This window comes from Leuciscus leuciscus, assembly GCF_965113295.1.
Source record: "Leuciscus leuciscus genome assembly, chromosome: 10".
In the NCBI taxonomy this organism is placed as follows: domain Eukaryota; kingdom Metazoa; phylum Chordata; class Actinopteri; order Cypriniformes; family Leuciscidae; genus Leuciscus; species Leuciscus leuciscus.
The window spans coordinates 26,501,461-26,525,352 of NC_138734.1; the positions used below are offsets into that span (position 1 = coordinate 26,501,461).

At 41.1% G+C, this 23,892-nt stretch overlaps 1 protein-coding gene and 1 long non-coding RNA gene across 4 annotated transcripts in view; one reads left to right on the forward strand and one right to left on the reverse strand.

The window, feature by feature from the left end:
- Positions 1-23,892, forward strand: part of LOC309508603 — a 321,712-nt gene that overhangs the window by 166,027 nt on the left and 131,793 nt on the right. The window lies entirely within an intron of this gene.
- The window catches only part of zbbx (zinc finger, B-box domain containing), a 55,983-nt gene that overhangs the window by 25,227 nt on the left and 6,864 nt on the right, over positions 1-23,892 (reverse strand). For 2 of the 3 annotated variants that reach the window (XM_082182894.1, XM_082182893.1), the window contains exons 7-10: positions 21,179-21,274; positions 16,598-16,786; positions 15,681-15,834; positions 8,549-8,660 (exon numbers count right to left, since the gene is read on the reverse strand). In XM_082182894.1, the coding sequence (XP_082039020.1) occupies positions 8,549-8,660; positions 15,681-15,834; positions 16,598-16,786; positions 21,179-21,274 (551 nt within the window). Of the gene's footprint in view, positions 1-318; positions 573-1,613; positions 2,507-2,764; positions 2,827-2,978; positions 3,098-4,683; positions 4,788-8,548; positions 8,661-15,680; positions 15,835-16,597; positions 16,787-21,178; positions 21,275-23,892 lie in introns of those variants that run through there. The other variant, XM_082182895.1, reaches the window with a different exon arrangement.

A 23,892-nucleotide genomic window follows, 5' to 3' on the forward strand; every position in this document is an offset into this window, starting at 1 on the left:
TCATCAACTGAGTGGATATGAGAGTAGTCTGTGCTTTTTATTGCTATTATCTCTCACACAGCTTGCAATTAAAATTACACAGGAGTAATATCTAATTGATTGAGTCTTTGGTATCCGATAGTTTCCAGCAAAACTATTCGATATGAACAACAGAATTATTTGTATAGTTCTCATACTCTCTCTCTATAAAGGCCAATTTACACTGCATCTGACAGACGTATATGTACATGTGACTTCATAAGAGACTGAAAATTTTATCTTACCAACCACAACCTTTTGAACTGTAGTCTTTTAACTGTTTTAAATAGTTTTGAAGGTAACCTGTTACAAGTAACTTTGGTTCACCTGTGAAAATCCTGTAACCAGAACTGGCTCTGTGCTGTCGTGTTCTGTCTTTGAGAGGCTTTGGAAAGAGAAATGAGGGTCTGTTGGAGGGGTCATGGTGGAACACGGATTGGAAACGCTGTTCTTTTGTTCTTCTGAATCTGCGATTCGTTTCAGTTCTTCATCAGATGAGTCTTCCTCATTGGGCATCAGGCAGTCATCTTCACCTGTCATTTCCTCTTCTGAATCTGAGCAGTGACAAATAGTGAGAGAGGAGAAACCATGAGGACAGGAGGAGACAGAGAAGAGACGTTCCAGCAGGAGGCCGGCAGTGAGGATGCAAACATGCGCCCTTATCTAATGCTCGCAGCGAGCCGCCTGGACATGGTCTAGCAGAGCTTGTGTGTTTCTCTTCCCTGCTTCCCGTCTCCTGCCTCCTGCATTAATAATGCTTATCCTACACAGCTTGAAGTTTCCATCACTCTGCTAGTGAGCAAATACCGCAGAAACAACCGCTGTGTGAATGAAGGTGATGTCTACAACTGGTGTTTTCTCATAATCATTACTCTCTGATGCAGATGTACTGAACCCCAAGGGATGCTGGAAATCAGGTTCTTGTCATTTATAAAGAATTTTTCAATGTTTATTGAATATTTGATTCGGCTTGGTCAACCATGCATTTAACTTTAAAATATTTTATACAATAAAGTATCTGAGTTCCTTCAAAGATGTGCTAGTTTCATGTCTCTCTTATCATGCCACGCTCTCCTTATTCTTAGCAACTGAACACAAGCTTTTAAAACAACTTTAAAACTTTTCAACTACTTTAAAACATCTCATGCTAGCATCAACGTTTTTCTTGATGAACTTTTTTGATCTAGTAACTGAATTTGAAATTATTATTTGAAATTATTTATCAAATGATTTATTATACAGTGGTGTCATTTATCATATTGCTGCAGCCAGAATTTTATAAAAGCAATAAGCCAGATGTTTGTTACAGTGATTTTGCAATAGTTAAATAGTAAAGCCCTTCACAGTTTGTCTAAAAATACCTTGCAAACCTGGAAAAAATCATTGGAGCAAGCAGATTCAAAAGCTTATTGCTTTTAAAAGTATTTAAATCACTAATAATTACATAGGAAAACATTCTTCATTGCTCACAAAAACATTTGCAGGAGAATTATAAACAGTGGCTAAAGCACAAGAAAAACTAAACTGCAATTAGACGCTGCTATTTTCAATGTTGTCAACTTTAATAAAAATCTACCAGTAGAAGTTATACTAACCTGACATGCTCAGCTGTAGGGAGAGCACTGTAGTTTTGGGTGACCTTCGTGAGCCCTTTAACCATTTGGAGGGCAGGGTTGAATGGTGCCCATCAGTATGAGAGGATTCAACCCTTGGTGCAGAGGACCTAATGGACTCATGGACACACATAGTAGGTGTACCACTATCTGAGACTAAAGCAAACTGTGATGATTCTTGAATTGCAGTAATTGGGGAAGTGATGGCACTTTCTGGAGACAGTTGAGTTAATTTCATTTCAGAATCTGCTGTTAAAACAGCAGGTCTAGATTGGATTGGGTTGACTGGAGAGGATACAGGTCTAGACCTTGGGGAAGGAGAGTCTGGAGGTTTTGGACTTTGTTTAGGGATGAGAATAAATGCAGGAGAATGACATTGAGAAGACCTGGCAGATGGTACTCCAGGAGGAGAGGGGCTGACAATGGAAATATTGTCCTCAAAGTTTGGAAAAGTTTGATTCAATTTGGTTTTTGGAAGTGAAGGAGATAACGTTGGTAGTAGCTCTAAGGGTTTGTCCTGTTGTGCTGTAGAAAACCTTGTCTGTGTGCTTGGTTTTGGAGAGTCACTCAGTTTCACTTTCTGGCCTCCTCTTCGTGAAATCGACAGAAATGGTTGTGAGGTAGTCGAATGGTGCTGTGATCTCTGAAGCCTCATTTGAAGTGGAGAATCACTTTCTGATCTTTGCAATGATGACGTAAATGTTTCAGTCTCTTGTGACGACGGCCACATTTCATGAGAAGAATACATATTTATCCCAGAATTACTTTCCAAGAACAATCCTTTGGTCATCGAGGAGAGGGATGGTGTGGAAGTCAAAACTGAACATCCAAATTCTCCTCGTCCAGATAAATCTTCATTTTCAACAGCCACAAACCTTTTGGAAGAAAAACAGACATGCATATATAGTATCTAACTAGTCTGAAACCTACTGCCACAGTTAGCAGCCTTATTTTAAGTCTAGTTGTGGCTGATACAAATATCAACATGACACTGTATTTGTGTTAGCTCTGATTTAAGAAAAAATAACTTCTTCAATTATATTCTTGCTTCAAGACGAAACTCCTACTGTGATCTTTTCTGTCGTTTCCTTTCAAAAAGTCGCAGTTTTTCACCTTGATCTTTTGTTTCTTACATTTTACTCTTATTTCCCTGCTTGACTCCAAAGGATCTGAACGTTACAGCGTCTACATCCATCTGGAAAAATTAAAGCAACAACAACAAAAAAAATGACACAGGAGAAATGGAAAAGGCAGAATGAAGTTTATGAAAACAGCAATGAGGAGTCATTCGCTGGCCATCGTCTAGCAGTCCATTACAAAGACTGGGGTGGTGGAGGTCATAATTACCTCATCTAACTCTACGATGCTTAAACAGGATTCTGCAGGGCAGTCCAATTTCCGAGCATCCTCAGCGAGACCAATTGCGAAGAGAGAGTTCAAGTATTTGTGCAACTCCATCCGCTCTGCTGCAAATCAGAGGCAGTAAAACAGATTTATGTTCAAATAAATTAAATCAGTTCAATAATCAGAATGGCCTTATTGCTGTAAATGTGTGTATTTATTCATAATACAGAGTGACAGATAACCAGCTAAGAACACATGACTTTGTGAAGATTCATGAACCAGTTTTCAATGGGGGAGTAGGGCAGGACTTGATTTTATAAATCAGAACTTGATTGGATAGTGTAAAATAGACATTTCATATCAGAATATCTATCATTATTTAATATTACTGCAGAAAACTATTACATTAACTTTTAAATGTTACATTTCTGCATTACAGTATATTGGAGTCTGTTTGAGTATTATTTGAGTCTATGCCCTGTGAAACTTTTCCCTTTATCTTTTCTGAATAAATACCCAATCTGTACCGAATTCATATTACTTACAGAAAAAGTAATTGTTTTTATAATATTTCTTCAAAATACACCATTCAAAGGTTTGGAATCAGTAAGATAACATTTAGAAAAAATTCAAATAAAAAAACAATTATTTTAAACTGTAATAATATTTCACAATATTACTCTTTTTACTGTAAAAAAAAATGGTGTATAAATACTGTAAAAAAAATACACATAAATGCAGCCTTGGTGAGCATAAGAGACTTCTTTCAAAAACATTAGAAAATTGTACTGATTTTAAACGTATAATCAACTGTCCACCTTTGAAAATGTTTTTTTTTTTTTTTTTGATTATGGAAACAAGGCAGTGCAAGAGGGGAAAAATATTAGAAACCAATTACTTAATGATCTTCTCAAAATTCTTGCCATATATTATAAACTGCATATTATGTTGCAGTCAGAAAAATGTCACATTACAGAAGTGAAATGCTTTGCAAATGTCATTTTATGTCTTTAAATGTAGAGTGCGTCAAGACAAGCTATCAGCAGATTGAACAGGTGACCAGCTATTCAAACCCAAATCAGACGAATGCCCATAAAAATGCCTTTGCATTTGAAAAAGTGAAAATGACTGAAAAGTGTTTTGGGTGGTGAGCATCGGGGATGTGGGCTTCAGAAAAGATGCGTCAGGCTCGGGCTGGTGCAGATGAAGAGAGACGCCGCTCATCACCGAGGCCGTTTGGGAAAAGCTGAAGGTGGTCAGATCTTTGACAGCTGTGATCAACTGGCCTCCCAGCAGCACCTAGAAACTTCTCTCAATCAGCTGTCGGAGTGCTCTGTCAGATGATCGCCCTCCCTCCAGTGTAATAAGAGCTGTGTGATTACCCTTCAGGGACACAGTGATGGATCCGAGCTGCCGGCTGTGAGAAGAGAGCTGCCCTCCGCACTGACTCTCACCGCTCATTTCTCCAACTTTTTGGAGAGAGTGCAGTTATATGGGTCTTTGTGAATCAAACCTGCTGCTGGCATGTGCATGACCAGTAACCCACTACTCATCATTCTTCATCCAAACCAGATACGATACGACACGACATGTTTCCAGCGACAAATTGCATATATAGTTTTTAAACTAACACAATTGCACAATTAATCATTATTATGTGCTTGCCAGAAAAAGAAAAAAAAAGTGTGTGTGATGAAACGGGTCACACCTGTCAGTTGTCGGCTCAGTTCATCCATCTCTGCAGGTGGAGGTGAGGGTGGCTCTGGCCGGTGTTGGACGACAGACCGGGGCTGAAATTCTTCGATTTGTCCTCTGAGGGAGAGAAAATAATGCTGTTCCCAGTAAATCACACTCAGAAATTTTAAGATAATTAATCAGTCTCCCTTTCCTCAACGGTGCAACTATAAATAAACAACATTTCAGCGCAGCACAGCACTTTATTAATAGCTTTATGCACCTCTGAAAAAAAAAATCGCCAGTAGGGAAAAATATTATCAACCAATAATGCAATAGCCTGACATGTTTCACTTCTTTTCAATTTCCATGATCAAATCCATTCCTGCTGTATAAAATCAAGCCCAGCCCTACATTATTTTAGGAATATGTACAACTACACATTTTGAAAAACAGCTAGTTGGCAGGCTCTCTGGTTAAAGGGGTGGTTGAATATGATTTCACTTTTCTAACTTTAGTGTGTGTAATGTTGCTGTTTGAGCATAAACCACATCTGCAAAGTTACAGTGCTCAAAGTTCAAAAGCAAAGGGAGATACTTTCTTTTAAAGAAATTGCTTTTTAAGGACTTCAACAAACGGCTGGTAGGGACTACACGAAATTCCTCCCGGGTTAGTGACATAACAAACCCTAAAATTGACATAAACCCCGCCCCTGGGAACGCGATTTATAGATCATCAAGACAGAATATGCTAATCAATGACTAGAAGATAACTACACATAAGCTACAGAAGTTCACCAACTAACCATTCAGAAATGTTGTCTACATGTTGTCACTTCGTCTTGAGTCTCTCCATCTTTCTGACTTCGGTTTGAACATAAAAGGCTAAAGTTTTTGAAATTGTCAGTGCATGTCTGTGTGAGATAAAAGGACACAAGCTCTTGAAGCTCCGCCCTCTGTGCCGGGAGCAGCAGCTCATTTGCATTTAAAGGAACAGAAACAAAAACGGTGCATTTTTGCTCACCCTAAAAAAGTGAAAAACTTTAACATGCTATATAAAAATATCTCTGGGGTATTTTGAGCTAAAACATACACACTCTGGGGACATCAAAGAATTATTTTACATCTTTACATCTGGGGGCGGCAGTGGCTCAGTGGTTCATGTAGGTTGTCTACAAACCAAAAGGTTGGTGGTTCAATCCCCGGTTCCACTTGACCAAGTGTCGAGGTGTCCATGAGCAAGACCCCAGCTGCTCCCGACGAGCTGGATGGCGCCTTGCATGGCTGACACCGCCGTCGGTGTATGAATGAGTGAGTGAATGGGTGAATGTGAGGCTATGTAAAGTGCTTTGGTGGCCACAGGTCTGTGAAAGCGCTATATAAATGCAGTCCATTTACCATTTACCATCTTGTGAAAAGGGCATTATACCACCCCTTTAAGTAGTCACCTTGTCAGTGTTATACAGTCTGTCAAATTTGTCCAGTTTTGGATCATCTTCTCCAAACAGAGTTTGTTAGTGAAATATTGACACTAAACACAGCCCTTCAATAGAGTAACTTATGACATACTATGATTTATGAATATGAAAAATATTTAATAATTTTCTTAATATTTTCTTGATTCCAGTATAAATAAACATCCTTGAAACTAAATAAATTTTGATAAGATATAAGGTCTGAAATTATAGCATGTACTACTAATAATTTTAATAATAACTATGATAACAGTAAAATTACCTTAAATTAAAACCATTTCTTATTATTATCAATGTTGAAAACTGTTTTTGCGGATTAATACAAAGTTTAATACAAATGTCATGACACTCTAGATAGTGCAGGCTGATAGGTCCTTAACTTAATTTGCTAGCGATCACATTATTATCTAAATAGTGCAGCTGATTGGTTGCTGTTGCATCAGCAGCAAACTTATCAGCAGCGCGCTTTCAAAAAAGCATCTGAAATCAACAACTCTATATCTCTGTGCATATTGTGTGGTCTAATATTAATTCCTAAATGAGCAATCATAACAAGTTATCTATATATGCACTCACACTTGTACTCGTACCACATCACATTATGAAAGTTAAATGTGAATGCAACAAAGCATCCAAACAGTGTATACATACAAGGAAAGCAACATCATTTAAATCCGATAACAAATGAAACCAGGTGAAGGAAGTTGATGACCCAGACTTCCTGTTAGTAAAAATCTCAGCTCAGTCAGATTCCCCTGCCCCACAGGTTTAGCCCTTTAAACCTTTTTAGTCCTTAAAACCGGTGATTTACCATACAAACGCATTAGCGGAAAAACCATCAGCCCTCTGTCTTCCCAAACAAGTCTCTGTCTGTCTCTCTCTCTCTCTCTCTCTCTCTCTCTCGTTGTGCTCTTGTTTCCTCCCTCTCTCTCTCTCTCTCTCTCTCTCTCTCTCTCTCTCTCTCTCGCTCTCTCTCTCGCTCTCTCTCTCGCTCTCTCTCTCGCTCTCTCTCTCGCGCTCTCTCTCTCGCTCTCTCTCTCGTTATGCTCTTGTTTCCTCTCTCTCTCTCTCTCTCTCTCTCTCTCTCTCTCTCTCTCTCTCTCTCTCTCTCTCTCTCTCTCCCTCTCTCCCTCTCTCTCTCTCTCCCTCTCTCGTTCTCGTTGTGCTCTTGTTTCCTTTCCTGAAGCCAACTCTTGCTGCCTCAGCAGCACAACTTGCTTTCCTCATTGTGAAATCCGTGAAAACCTCATCCGTGTTTGTGAGCGTATGAAGGGATTAGACTCCCCTATCACACACTCCATTCCTCCAGAGTGTGTGCTGCAGCCCTGGGCCACACGTCTGCCCTCCTCCCACAGAGCCCGAACACACACACACGCACGCTTGAAAAATCCAGCTTCCTGTTCTGTGATTCTTCACACACCAGGCCTCAAAAGAAGGCAATTTAATGGATTCACAATTAGACCCTTCTTGAATAGCCGACCTAAATACCACCGCTGCCACAGATACCATAACACTCCAGAAGCTCGTGATGCGGTTCAAAGCGCTTAGGAGGGTTTACAGATACTGCGTTTGAGTGTTTTGCGTGCTTTTGTCAGGCTTTCTCATTTCGTAGGCGAGCATCGAAATCGTTTGGGGGGGGGGGGAGAACAAATGTTTATTGGCTCTGTTTTAAAACTTAGTGTGCTGCCTACATAGGTAGTAGTCTAGCACCCTAACTGAAACGGACTCTTGTGTAAACTACTGATCTGGAATGTTCTACACAGTGTTATTTTAGTATAATTTACATACTATTTTTGTCTTTTAATATTTAGAATTTTGTCTTAATTTATTTTTATTTCAGTTTTAGTAGTTTTAGTACTTCAACTAAGGTAACTTTTTCTAAGTTTACGTATTTCATCTAATATTTATATTTTATTTCTGCTTTATTTAAATATGTTTCAATTACACTAAAATTAAATTTCTCTCTCACTTCGCTCATTTTGGATTATTATTTCATTGAGCTAGTCGCAATGCATTCTGAGATTGCATTCTCTATGAATGCTGCATTAGAATACAAAAATAAGCTGTCTTAGAAGGCATTTGAAACAACGTTTATGTAAACAGTGTGCCTATGATGCATTAAAATGGTCCCTAAAGTACATGTGCCGCTTACTAGGTTTTGGAACAGTGATGGTGTGTGTGTTTAAGGATCATTTTACAAAGTTAAACAATACCACAAAACTGCTTTGGGGCTGATTAGCTCAATAAAATCCAGCGACTCTGTGGTGGAGCAACTTAAAGGTGAGGCTGTGTAATTAGCAGCCATAAGTCATTAACTGATCTTAAATGGACCTTAATTGGGGCCTGGGAAGGTAAATTAAGCTTATAATGCTCTTATTCACTTTGTGTCTATTCAGTTATAAAGTGTGAAGTGTCAGGCGCTAACCTGCGGTGTTTTTTCAGGAGGAGTTTCTCCATGTAGCTCAGAGTGTCCTCCTTGAACTCTACATGAATTGACTGATGGGATCCTTTCTCTGTTTGTGTTTCCATCACGGACACTAGAAGGAAAAAGACACCAATCAGATCATGAGTCTGAACTGTGTGCATACAGAACAGGATAATAATGCAGTACGTATAACCCGATTACATACTACCATCTAAAGCAAACCACTAAAGAATTTATATTAAACACAGACACATGAGACTAAATGAGAAAAAACAAAGCTGTCTGGTGCATAATTCAAGAAGTACTATTGACATAATTCTGTCTTTGTTTTGAGAGTTCTTTTGCTGTATTGTGAGGATATAAAGGCGGGTTAGACTTCAGTGCATTTGAAACCCCCTTAACACAGCAGTCATTATCACAGTGAGCACAAGCCAAGCACTGCAGTGGGTGAGACTCCTGCTAGCCAAGTACAGAAAAGAAAAGTGAGAGAGAGGAATAAACACAATGAGTCTGACACAAGATAAGGAATAACTTTAGTTTGTTGCAGTATGATCTGACCATAAAGTTTAAAGGAGTGTAAGAACAGCTGTCCCTTTCAGTTAATAAAATATTTGTTAGGAGCACATTCAATCAACAGATGCTGCAGAGACACACCACCCACGTTATTGTCCCTGTTACAATTACAAATTTAATGCGTGAAAGATGACTGACTGCTACAGATATTATTCATTGTGACTATTACATTAAAGCCACCTCATCATGTTTCTGTCACAGTTATGTTCAGTTTTAGTTTCACAGACTTTTAATTTGTATTCATTAGTTTCTGTTATCCTTTGTTCTAAGTTCCCACCAGTATTTTGTTGTTATGGTCACCATCATTATTGAGTTATTCTGTTCAGATGTGTGCACCTTATTATATTTGGTATATAGTTCCTGTTGTTTCTCTTTGAGTTTGTCTGGTCACATTTGCATTTATGCTTATAGTGTGTGTTACTAGTTTGGATTGCTACCTGTTTAGATTATTATTAAACTTTGTGATGGAACTTTATCCGTCTGCCTCTTTATCTGTCTGTTACACCCCTCCATAACAGTTTCAGTTCTCTGGTTTACTATTATAAATAATAATTTGCTACTAATCATATGTATGTGCAGTTGCTATATATATATATATATATATATATATATATATATATATATGACCCATAATAATAATACAAATAGAATCAACAGTTTTGAAAAAAAAAAAGAAAACAAATTGGCTGATTGGTCTGTGAACTTTCTGGCAAATCTGCCAGTAATTAAATGCAAGTTGGCTGCAAATTATATTTTTGCAAGGGTAAAAATGCAAAGTGATGAGGTTGTGGCATTTATCATTGCACAAAGGACACCGATATATTCCTAAACCATAGCAGGGAGTAAGCAGTATATATAGGCTAGTATTTGAATTCATACAGAGCTGAAAACGTCAGAGGAACAGTGGAAACTTCACGTCTGCCTTCATTTAGCAACAAAAACCGCCTCGGTTACGACTGTAACCTCGGTTCCCTGAAGAGGGAACGAGCGTTGCGTCGAATTGACGCTATGGGGAACGCTTTGCGTGATGACGTCTTGAAGCACATGTAAAATCAGTCCAATGGTGTGGCGGAACGTCAGAGGCGGGTGACGTCACGTACCAGGAAGCTATAAAAGCCGGCCCGAAACAGAAAACGAAAGCTTCGTAGAGTCTGAAGTCGTGCTGACAGGCATGAAGGAGATATGGCAAGGTGACGCAACGCTCGTTCCCTCTTCAGGGAACCGAGGTTACAGTCGTAACCGAGGCGTTCCCTTTCAAGGGAACTCGCGTTGCGTCGAATTGACGCTATGGGGAACGTCTATACCAACGCCACCATAGCTACAAATGTCTGTCCTGTGTGAAATCAATTGTGCAGCACTAGGAAGACAATAACGAGTAGAACCTGACGAAGGTGTGCGGTGAGGACCAGCCTGCCGCATCACAAACGTCCTGTAAAGATACTCCTGATATAAGGGCCTTAGAGGCCGCCATACTCCTAGTAGAGTGCGACCGGACAGCCAAAGGAGAAGGCTGTCCAGCCGCCTCATAAGCAAGTGAGATAGCCTCAACCACCCACTTGCTCATCCTTTGCTTAGACACTGGACCTCCTTTGTTAGGGGGCCCAAAGCGAACAAACAATTGATCACTCTTACGCCACAGGGCAGCTCTGTGGACATATGCGTCTAACGCCCGAACAGGGCAAAGCAAATTATTCGCCTCCTGGTCCGATTTCGAAAGGGAGGCAGACCTCCAAGTGCCACGAGGGAAACGAGATACCAAAGGGTCTTTCCCCACAGACATTCCACCCAAAGGAATGTGGTAAGCACCTATGGCCGCCACATAAACCTTTAAAGTGGACGGGGTTAGACCTGCAGTGAACCGGTCCTGCAGGAACTCCAGAACTGTACCAATTGGGCAGTTGACTGGGTCCAACCGACGGTCACTACACAAAGAAGTGAATACTCTCCACTTCAGGGCATAAAGTTTCCTCGTGGAGGGAGCTCTGGACTGTAGAATGGTCTCAGCAACCTCAGTTGAGAGACCTGACTCTATGAGCTGGGCCCCCTCAGAAGCCAAGCCCACAGGTTCCACAGTTCTGGCGGGGGTGAAATATTAAGCCCCTGCTTGGGACAGAAGGCCCCTCCTGACAGGAAGCTCCAGAGGATGCCCGTCGAGGAGGGACACAAGATCGGGAAACCATACTCTGCCCGGCAGCGCGGGGCTATAAGAAGCAGGCAAACCCGGTCCCTGCGAACTCTCTCCAGAACTCCCGGGAGCAGAGCCACTGGGGGAAAAGCGTACAGACGTAGCCTCGGCCACGTCTGTACCATAGCATCCAGTCCCAGAGGAGCTGGATGCGTGAGGGAGACCAAAGTCCCTCCATATCAGCTCCACCACCTCGGGGTGGAGCTTCCATTCCCCGGGCCTCGGCCCCTGTCTCGACAGAGTGTCTGCTCCTATATTCTGAACCCCGGGGAGGTAGGCTGCCCTGAGTGACAGCAACTTCCCCTGGGACCACAAGAGGATATGGCGTGCCAGATTGGATAATGGGCGCGAGCGCAAACCCCCTTGGTGGTTGATATAGGCGACTACCGACGTGTTGTCCGTATGTACTAACACATGGTGTCCCCTGAGACCTGTGATAAAGCTCCTCAGAGCCCGGAAGACAGCTAACATCTCTAGGCTATAGAATGCCAGGAACGATGATGGTCTTCCCACAGACCTTGAGATGAGCGACCCTCAGGATCGCTCCCCAACCCGTGAGGGAAGCATCCGTCGTTAGCAGTTTGCGACGACAAGGAGCTCCCAGCACTGGGCCCTGGGACAGGAACCAAGGTTTCTTCCACATAACCAAGGCACGTAGGCATCGCCGCGTGACCTTGATTGTGCGAAATGGGTTGCCCCTCGGGGAAACCCCTCTGGTCCTGAGCCACCACTGCAGGGGCCTCATGTGCAGTAGTCCAAAAGGTATCCCGTTGGAAGCTGCTGCCATGAGACCCAACAGTCTCTGGAACTGTTTGACAGTGAGTAGCTGGCCTAGCTTTACACTTTTCACAGCTGCAAGGATGGAATCTACACGTGGCGGTGACAGGCGCGCCTGCATCGACACTGAATCCCAAACCACGCCTAAAAAAGTGGTCCTCTGAAGTGGAGAAAGCACACTCTTCTTGGCGTTCAGCCGCAACCCCAGCTCTTTCATGTGGGCGAGAACAACATCTCGATGTTGAACCGCCACTGATGCGACTGAGCTAAATCAACCAATCGTCGATGTAGTTCATGATGCGAAAACCCTGGAGGCGCCAGAGCTGCATCCACGCATTTGGTGAAAGTGCGGGGTGATAAAGCCAGGCCGAATGGAAGAACTCGATATTGGTATGCTTTGCCCCCGAAAGCAAACCTCAGGAACTTCCAATGACAAGGAGGGATGGAAATATGGAAATATGCGTCCTTGAGGTCTATCGTGACAAACCAGTCCTCGGACCTGATCTGTGACACGATTTGTCTCAATGTTAACATTTTGAACTTGAGCTGAATGAATGACTTGTTCAGAACTCGAAGATCTAAAATGGGACGCAATCCCCCGTCCTTCTTTGGAACTATGAAGTACCGGCTGTAAAACCCGGTTTCCCTGTCGGAGGGAGGTACATATTCTATGGCCCCTATCTCTAACAGAGTGTTTACTTCCTGTTCCATAACCAGAACCTGCTCGGGGCCCACCACTGTGGGCAGGACCCCCATAAACCGAGTTGGGCGTTTCTAGAATTGTATCTGATACCCTCTTGCCACGGTCTGCAGGACCCAACGAGAAACATTTGACAGTAGCTTCCACGCTGTCAAAGATTCTACTAGAGGTACCAGCCTCTCGAGACTGGTTTCTGGATTGTGTTGCTGTTGAGTAGTCGGTTCGTCGCCCTGTAACGGCGCACCGGCAGGGAACGACCGAACAGACTGCTCTAGCACCCTCCTCAGAGGGGGCGGGCATCCCGAGGCCACTACGTTTCCGGGTGGACCTTGAGATATGTGCTTGCCGGAGACCGCTGCGCCCTGTAACACCGGAGGCGGCAGGGTTGGCAGAACGGTCCCCTGAGGGCACCGAAAAGAGACGGCACCGTATTTTTCTCCTGCTGTTGAGTAGTCGGTTCGTCGCCCTGTAACGGCGCACCGGCAGGGAACGACGAAACAGACTGCTCTAGCACCCTCCTCAGAGGGGGCGGGCATCCCGAGGCCACTACGTTTCCGGGTGGACCTTGAGATATGTGCTCGCCGGAGACCGCTGCGCCCTGTAACACCGGAGGCGGCAGGGTTGGCAGAACGGTCCCCTGAGGGCACCGAAGAGAGACGGGCACCGTGAAAAGAGGTGTTAACCGCTCTGCTTCGGGGGGACTACCCTCATTTGTCCTGAGCCCTCAGACATCAGGACTTTTTCCCAGCAGCCTTCTTGGCGGTAATAACGGTCCGCAGATCCGTTTTACCCCTCGAAGACTGCTGGGTTTGAGAGCGCCCTCCGTGTCCCCAAGCTTTTTGTGGGGGAGCACGGGAGGAAACGCTCTGTTTCTGAGTGGCACGGTGCTCAGCGCTCTTTTTAGATGAGTGAGGCTGCTCCCGCGCAGCAGCCTCAATGAAAGAACGGCGGGGGAGAAGTTTCTGAAGTGCAGCTGCCTGTTTTGAAGCTTCTTGTGATTTAGCTACAGCACTGTTAACTGCATCTCCAAATAACCCTTGAGTGGATACTGGTGCATCTAAAAGAACATGTTTTTCTTTGTCCTTTATGTCACTTAAGTTGAGCCACAGATGCCTCTCAGTGGCCACCAGGGCTGCCATAGAGCGGCCGATGGATTTAGCCGTCTCCTTGGTGGCCCTGAGAGACAAATCTGTGGCTCTACGCAGTTCAGACACCGTATCAGCACTAATACCCCCGCCATCCTCAGAATCACCCAATAACTCAGCCTGGTAAGCCTGCATTATGGACATTGTATGTACAGTAAACACGCTGCAGCTTGACCGGCGGCGGCATAAGCTTTATGAACCAGGGAAGATGTAACTTTTACTGGCTTGGATGGAAGTGCAGGAGCCTTCAGAGAAGATGCCGTTGCTGGAGAGAGATAGCTCGCGAGCGTCTCTTCCACCCTCGGCATCTCCCCATAACCATGCTCTTTTTAAATTGTGAATGGATGAATAGTGTGATGTTTGTGCAGTATACACTCGATATGACACTGGTTTCCCCCACGATCTCGACACCTCGGTGTGGAGATCGGGGAAAAACGGAAGGCTTCTGCACTGAGGCTGTGCACGAGATGGCAGGAAACGTTCGTCGAGCTTGCTTTTCGAACGAGCGCCCTGCCTATCTACTGGCCACTCAATAGATAATCGCTCGACAGCTCTAGTGATAACATCAAGCAATTCTTCAAACGCATGAGACTGAGGTGGCGAATCCTCAGACTCAGCGTCAATACTAACAACGTCCAACTCCTCAGAGCTGGACAATTGCAGTATTGGTGCCTCCATCGGGGGGGAAGAAACCGCAATGCGTGCTTCCACACCCTGATGAGAGGCACTGGATCTATCAGAAGGAGGCTGAGATAAGGCAGAGCCCGTCTCAACATCCACTGATAGATCCATTTGCGAACCCCAGGTCTGTGATTGCCGCCGTGCCTCGGCAGCGGCGGGACCCGAGCCCTGGGGAACGCGATCGGGATTGAACCGAGCCAAGCGGGATCGGAGCGAACGCAATGGAAGCGCGTCGCAATGCACACAGTCACCACCCTCGAGTGCTGACTGGGCATGCTCCTCACCCAAACAAACAACACAAAGAGCGTGAGTATCACCTCCCGTTAAATAACGCGGGCAGGGATGGACACACACTCTAAACTGCTGCTTGCTCGCCATACTGAATATATATATGATATAGACAGACAACACCAAATATACAGACAGATTTCACACAGAGCGCAACTGAAGACTCAGAAAGCTTTCGTTTTCTGTTTCGGGCCGGCTTTTATAGCTTCCTGGTACGTGACGTCACCCGCCTCTGACGTTCCGCCACACCATTGGACTGATTTTACATGTGCTTCAAGACGTCATCACGCAAAGCGTTCCCCATTGCGTCAATTCGACGCAACGCGAGTTCCCTTGAAAGGGAACTCCTCTGCATCCAAAGGTTCTTGACTAATATCGCTAACATACTAAATTCCTGTGACCTGGCATCGTCATTCAAGTTTCTGATGATCATTTCTCAAACTTATTGCATCATAAGTTGTCAAATCACGGAATTCTGCAAACTGTACACAGCATCTGGAAGCACACACGCGCCGTCACAGAGCACATGTTTGTCATGCATATACTGTATGTAGTTACCTGGCAACCAATCAGTGGCCCTGAAACACTCATGGCGTGTGTTATTTCAGTCAATGCCACACATGAGAATGCTTTATGAGAGACTGTTTGTGTGTGTTCTGACAGCCTGCCACAGAATATACGTGGCAGCTCACACAAACCTGACAGCATGTCACTTTATTACTGTGGTTTGACTGTAGCTTTTCTGCACAGACTTAGATGTGCGCGCGTGTGTGTGTGTGTTACCTGGTCTCTGCCCTTTCTCTCTCCACTCTTTCAGAGCCTCCTGGAAGGACCTGGCTGACTGCTCTTCATCAAAGCATCCTCTCAGCAGAGAGCTGTCCTCTTCCTCACCAGCCTCCTCATCCTCCAGGTCAACACCGTCATTCACAAACAACACCTGAGGCGAGACAGAGAACACAATGAGAGTGACAGAGAGAGTGAGAGTGAGAGAAGGAAACTAAATTAAATGGAGAACATGACCAAGTTTCCACACTGTACAGAAAGTTGAGAGCAGGTTCGTGTTCAAACGTCCACTTCCTTCCACTTTACAATAAGATTCATTTGTTAACATTAGTTAATGTATTAACTAACATGAACTAACAATGAGCAATACATTTGTTACTCTATTTATTAATATTTGTTCATGTTAGTTAATAAAAATACAGCTGTTCATTGTTTGTTCATGTTAGTTTACAGTGTATTAACTAACGTTAACAAATACAACCTTTGATTTTAATAATGTGTTAGTAAATGTTGAAATTAACTAATAATAAATTATGTAGAAGTATTGTTCATTCTTAGTTCATGTTAACTAAGGTAGTCAACTAATGTTAACTAATGAACCTTATTGTAAAGTGTTACCAATAATTGTAACCACAGTTCTAATTCATTATAATACTTATCTAATAATTGTTACACTTTTAGAAAGTACGGTGAATTAAAACACATGACACAACCAATTTCAGGTGTAACAAAGAATCTGCAAACATTATAATGCATTTTGTTTACAAGTATTTATGAAAAGATATATTGGTTACAATGTACTTTATGAAGACCTATTTAATGCATTATTCATTTTTAACCATATTTGACCTAAAGAAGCTACATTTATAATTTTGTTTATAAATTTGATGTACCATCCAAAACAATCAGTGACTCACTTGTGTGTGGTGTATTTGGTTATCAGACAAGGGCTGAAGGCTCCTAGGAGCTGATCTTTCCTCTGTGTCTTCTCTTTCATCAGTGGATTTGGAGGATGCACCTCGTGCAATTTGACTCTCCTCAGCGCTTACCTGCTGCTGGAGGCGACCCAACACATCCCGAGTGCTGACGGGGGTCTGGAGCTCTGCCTGGAGGATGAAACATAGATTTCAAATAGACCTTTAATTCAAAGTGCACAAATGCATCCTGTTAATGACTCGGCTAATGTACTGATGCAACCGAATGAATGCACACTCTCTATAGGTAAAGCATTCATCCAAATCATTAAATGGATATCCTGTGTTCAAAACAAGCTTTATAGACAGCATGCTGTCGGTTCCAATGGAAATTTCATCCATCACTTCGGAGAAACAACCAACAATCATGCTAACGATAATGCACTTACAATGGAAGTATTGAAATAAGTCATTTTACAGAAGTAAAATTGGTTCCAAAAAGAAATTCACATTGATTTTGAATCTCGGTCGGAAGTTTATCACATTCACACAAGGTATTAGCAGTTTTTGTATAACTGAGTATTGCAAACATATCAAATATCTCTGTAAAATGTGCAAATGAATAATAGCACAGAAAAAAAGCTTGATTAAATCACGTAATTAACCCGATAACCGCTAGCCAGTCGACTAATTCCTCTTTATGACATCATGTCCTTAAGATAACATTGTTAGTGGCCATTATGGTGGTCAGGGCTGCTAAATAATGCTTTCTCTTACCACATCAGATAAGACCTTGACTGTCTTGTGAATACATTTATATTATGCACTTAAACTAGAGGAAACATTAGCAAATTGATTAGTTTATCTCTGCATATCGATAGTTTATGTTTGCAGACGATAGCAAGCAATAAGAAACTATTAATAGAGTGCGTGTAACTTGAAAACAGAGATAAAAGAGAATGAATCAAAAGCAGATGGGGAAACGCCTATATCAAAGACAGACGAAGAGAAACCAAGATGGCAAAGAACAAACCCGAGGATGAAAATATTAATATTTGTTCTCTTTTTTCCCCCATGGAAGCAAATTAAACAGGATTAGGATGCATAAAGCTGCATTAGAGCCGATACGTAGTTAAATACAATTCTCAGTTTCATGCCAAGAGAGCGCAAAGTTGTGACTGCTCTCTCTTTCTCTGATTTTCTCTCTCCTTTGCTCAGTGCACCTTCTTTAACAGCTCTGTATATCCCTGTAGCTCAAACAGTAGAGCATGGTGCTAGCATCACCAAGGTCATGGGTTGGATTCCAAGGGAAAGCATGAACTAATCAAATGTAAGCCTTCAATGAAATGTAAGTCACTTTGGATAATGTAAATCTACATAAATAACAGGCAACTCACTCGGTTTATGAATAGAGCCTATGGGTTCTTCTGTTTCTCCTCCATCTGGACTTGTTTGCTTGTGTTTGTGTAACTACTTTAACGTCTTCTAGCATGCGGCAGTGCAGCGTCAACCAGGGCAGAAGGAAGGTTGGCGGTGCACATGTGCTGCCTAATGCTGCATGGCTGGATGTAAACATGAGGACAGATGTGAAGGGCTTATGTGGGTCACTCAAGGTCGTCCACTTCCAGGAAGAGCCAATCACCACACCTTGTCAGCATACCTGCTGTATGCAATAATTGGAGCAACTCACATGCTCCAAACAACACTGACACACACATAATGATGTCTATACATATGTAGACGCTTATGTGGAGTGCTTTTGGTCATGTGGTCATTGTGAGGTATACTGTATGTTTTATGTATCCCCTGGGGTTAGTGCTTAACTTGAAATGGAGGCCATAATGAGCTGATTTCTCCCAGTAAACGCAACACAGTCTGAATGACTCAGTGGTTCAAGTTAAAATGCGCCTTGAATGATTAATAATGGATCTTTCTATATAAATGCTAATGATCAGAAACCTACTACTGTTTATTCGACTGCTTGGTTTGAGAAAGTATACAGTATGGTTCAAAGGTTTGAGGTCAGTTACATTTTTTTAATGTTTTTGAAAAAAGTATTGTATGCTCACCAAGGCTACATTTATTTGACCAAAAATACAGTAAAAGTCATATTATGAAATATTATTACAATTTAAAATAACTGTTTTATCTGAATATATTTTAAAATGTAATTAATTCCTGTGGTGGAAATGCTGAATTTTCAGCATCATTACTCCAGTCTTCAGTATCACATGATCCTTCATTCTAATATGCTGATTTAGTGCTCAAGATTTCTTTTTAATGATTATTATTATCAATGTTGAAAACAGTTTTTGCTGCTTAATATTTTTGTGGAAACCCTGATACACCATTCAAAACAATTAATACTTTTTTTTTTTTTCAGCAAGAATACTTTTAATTCAGAATGAATCAATTTATTATGTTAATATAACATTATTATAAAGACATTTAAAATGTAACAAAATATGTCTATTTTATGATTCATTATTTATATTTCATACTGTAATAATATTTCACAATATTACTGTATTTACTGTATTTTTGATCAAATAAATGCAGCATTGGTGAGCATAAGAAACTTCTTAAGATTAAAAAAAAATCTTAATGATTCCAAACTTTTGACCAGTATAGTGTTTGTTGGTCTTCTTTTCTTGGAAGGAATGTACTAATACAGTTATACATAGTTTTGTACACAGAAGTTAGCATGATTAGTGTCAACCTTCAAAGATTATAAAAAAAAAAAAACCCATTTAGGCTGGAATACACAACAAGACTTTTAAAATCTGAACAGATTTTAAAACACTAGGCATAATACAACTTTGTAAATGGTTACAGAGAGAAAATGGACATTATAAAGTAAACAACTTTCAAAGCGTTCCAAACACAACAAACTCACACAGAAACACACACCTCATTGCTAGGAGACACATGGCAGATTAAACCAACAGCTCAAAGTATCAAACATGTTTTATAGATCATTGTCTGAAGCTATGCCCATCTATGCCAAATCTGAGTCTGTGCCCATCATTCACTATGCGATTTTCTGTGAAATCTTTCAACTTTCAACTCTGACAGGCCAAAATCTTCAGACTGGCACAGACTTTCATGTAGACCCATCCAGACTGCAAAGTGCAAATTGGGCAAAAATCGAATAGATAGAACACCCTAGCAACCTCAGATGTCTTTAACTCACCGAGCAAAACCCTATAGCAACACACTACAACCACTTTAACCACCTTAGCAACTGAATAGCAATTTCCTGGCAACCACTCAAAACACCTTAGTATCATGGTGATGACTTTTGCACATCTGACATGGTTTGGTTCAGATGAAGATGATGAAAAAGGTTCCAACAGGTTTCTACAAACAAAAGGTTATTTTATAAAACAAACGTATTAGCGTAACAGAATGTCTAAACACAAACAATACCAGACAACTGAGGACTGAAAAGATTGCAACCTATATACAATGTAAATGAGGGAGACAAACACCTGTGCAGATCAAATTAATCATCATGACAACTGGTAAGTGGCGGGAAAACTGAACAAAGAAACACATGTGACTGAAAATGACTAAAAGTCCATGAAAATGAAACTAGGATTGAGTGGCTGTGACAACATGCAAATACTACTTGCATTTTCTTCAGAAAATGTTTTGTTAAACACTTATCTAACTTTTCCAGAGAGACATCCTTGCTTGACCTGCTTTAAATTCACCCATCCATTCTCAAAACCACTTATCCTCTGAAGGGTCACAGGCCAATTCACACTAACGAATCTCTTTATATTTTATGAACGTGAATTTGAACTGAATTGGCCACAGAGGAAGTTGAATTGGGGTTTGAACTGGAATGACAGAAAGAGGAATTTTCGAAATTGCAATTCAAAGAAATCCAACAAAAATTCAACATATAAATTCTTCCTCCCTCATTCATAAATCTTCAATATGTATGTATGTTAGGCATAAAAAAACTTTCAAGATTCAAACATTTTCTTCCCAAAGACGGCAGTCAAGTCGACATAAAAAATTTTCCTTTTATTTTTGTTAATAAAAAAACACATACTAGGGTTAAAATGAATATCTTTGAATCTATGTTGTTTCTTCAGCAGGGAATGTGACTGCAAAGACTGAAGAAAAAGTAAGTTTGTGCATATTTTGCTAACAGGACTGCAAGCACCCCCTCCTCTGGCAGTGATGGTCCGATCCGGTGTGATGATGGATGTATTGACCGCCTGATAAAAGCTTCAATCAAACACCTCACCACGGGGCCGCTCAAGTCTCTAAAACAAACTCCAGCTGACAAGAGCGAGTGTGTGTGAACACACATCAGCTGTCCTTCGTGCTGTGTGTGTTTGTGTGGCTGCTCTCTAACCCGGGAACAGGTGTGTGTAATCAGAGTTGGGTTACAGTGAGCAGATTGTCCACTAATGGTGATCAGCGTTCTGCGTTTTTGAGAAACGGAGTGGAGGAGGAAGATGGAATCTGCTCAGTGACGGTGTTTGTGCCTGGCGCTGCAGCGGGCATGTGTAGGTGTGTGTGTATGTTTGCGTGGGAAGGACGAAGGTTGCCAGAACACCTCCTCACCTGTATGGGAACCATGCGATGGCGCTTTAGTGCCCCCTTCTGGTGGAATCTGACGAAGCAGCCCACACAATAATCCTCTCCGCATTCAGAACACATCTGAAACAGATCAAAAACAGTTAAATAAACCTAGGATATGTACGGCAAGGTATATTTACCCCAAAAACTTTATTATTTGAATAATATATATATACAATATATTCAATATATATTTAAAAATCTTACACTTTTTGCTCAACATGATATATTTTAAAATGGAGAGAAGGGAGTTGCACATATCTTAAGGGAGCTCATTATTTTGTTACCGATTGTAAATGAGTGCGGAGGGCGATAAGAGAATCCTTTTGATGGACAGACGGGTAGAGAGACAGACGGCATATCGGCACATGAATTTAAAAGAAGGTCGATCAAATTCACAGTTGAAGAGCCACTTGTAAATGAATCTACCCAGCAATGCCGTCTTGATTAATTCACTCTGAACGTCTACATGCCCTCTCTGTATGATGATGCAGCACTTCAGCTTAAGAGATGCATAATGCTTGGAAGAGTTAGAATTTTTTGGGACAGACTCCGGATATGTTTGGAATAATATTTCTGTAGTAGCCTATATGTGCACTGTGCACAGTAGGCATATGTGAATATTCTGTATGCATTAAATGTTTAACCTATGACATAATATGTCAAAATGTGAAGTATATGCAGAGCACCTTGTGCAAAATACTGTCCCACAATGCAGTGTTAACCAGCATAACAAATTAACTCGAAGCCTCCTAGTTAATCAAGATGTTTAACAAAAAATGAAACATTAAACAACAAAAATGCAGCACTGAAATTGTAATGCTGAAATAAAATAAAATATTAAATGAAAAAACTACAAAAAAAATTATATATGAAATACTGTTTTTGCAACTAACTGAAAATAACTAAAACATAAACTGAAGTAAATTTAAATCGATTTAAAAACTAATCCTGTACAAATTACAAAAGCACATAACAAAAGTTAAAAAATGAAAATGAAAATAAAAAATAAATAAAAGCTAATTCAAAATATGAATAAAAATAGTATAGAAATAAATAATACTAAAATAGCACTTACTATAACAGGAATCTTAAAATAAGGCTGAATTCGGAACAGAATACTAGCATACAACTCTAATACAAATATTAGTATTTCAGCCAGATAGTGAAAAGCTATAAAGTTACTATGCTATTCAGAATTCAGCCATTGTTTTGCACTTTATTAGGTTAAGATCCACCCTCTTAGACAGGATGAGATCAACTGACAAGTAAAGCAACAAGCAGTTTGTTTTGTTTTTACATGCCGTTTAAATACTAGTTAATAAAGTAATAAATACCTACTCATTCAGAAACATGGAAATGTGTAGACTTTGTAATGTGTGTCCAAATGTTTATTACTTTAAACTCAAACTGTTATCTTTTCATCTATCATGCACCTTTCAATTTTAGCAAATCTAAAAATAAAACTCTGCTTGTAGATTTCTAGTTTACTTTCCACTGAGAACTACAAACAAAGTCTCTAGATACAGTATCATCAAGTGTTTGTCAAATGTATCAGACAGTTAGTGAAAATACAGATCGGTAAGCGTGATGTCTGAAACTATATTTCACATACTATATTTTTTTTTTTTAAGTAGGCAGACTGTATCCAGTGTATATAGACTATGTAGTTGGCAGTAAATAGCACATTTCATTCTGAACAAAACAACAGCTTTCAGCTCAACTTTAGTTCCTGTGGGTTCCTCTAGGGTTGTGTGAGTGAGCATGGAGGAAACCTTTAGGAAGCTTTGGCTCTACAAATCCATAAATATACATATTGAGACACACACACACCCTAAACATTCGCTTTAACACACTTGCTGTCTTTTGACAGCCAAATGCCTGTGCCAAATCCACAGGTACATGTCCCCTAGAGACTGTCTGTCTCAAAGCACTCAAGTCCCCTTCACACACACAGTCGAGGAGTGCATGAAAGTCCCAAATCTCACAGGGGTGACTGGGTCCCCTTTAATACGGCCACACAAGCACACACACACACACACACACACACACACAGGGAATAAAGAAAAGGGTAAATACAGTGCTGCTCTGTGAATCTACAGCTGTGCCCATTACCAGCTCTTTTAATGGCCACATAAAAAAGGTCTCATTTCAGCACAACACCGCTGAAATAAATTACAGCAGCACAGTGCAGGACAGCAGCGGCATTCTCCCCAAACTGATTTTTAAGTGAGCTTCGGGACTATAGAATCTGCAGTTCATGTCTTCCTTGCTAAGAAGTCATGTTGGATGAGTAGGAATATATTTGCAGCACTGTATTTGGGAGCAGTTCAATCTACTGCTGCCAGTCATGGCTCAGAGTAGAAAGTGTGAACAAACATTTGTATCATGCACTTTAGTCTTGCAGAGCCATGACTATCGGTATGAAGTCTGGTCCAAGCTTTAGATTATTATGGCTGAGAAGACTGTTTGACCAATATGTCTGACTAGGAATGGGTCAAATTGATGATACCACAATAATAGACAATAATTATAGTGGGAAAAATAATAATAGTAAATGAAGTGGCATTGAAGACCTTATGAGGAGTTGTACAGAAAGCCCTGTATAAATGTATGTACTTTCAGAAATAAATAATGTTAGTTTCATAGACAAACAAGATGCTCAAGGATATCTTGCTACAGAGTGGCTCAAAGAGAAC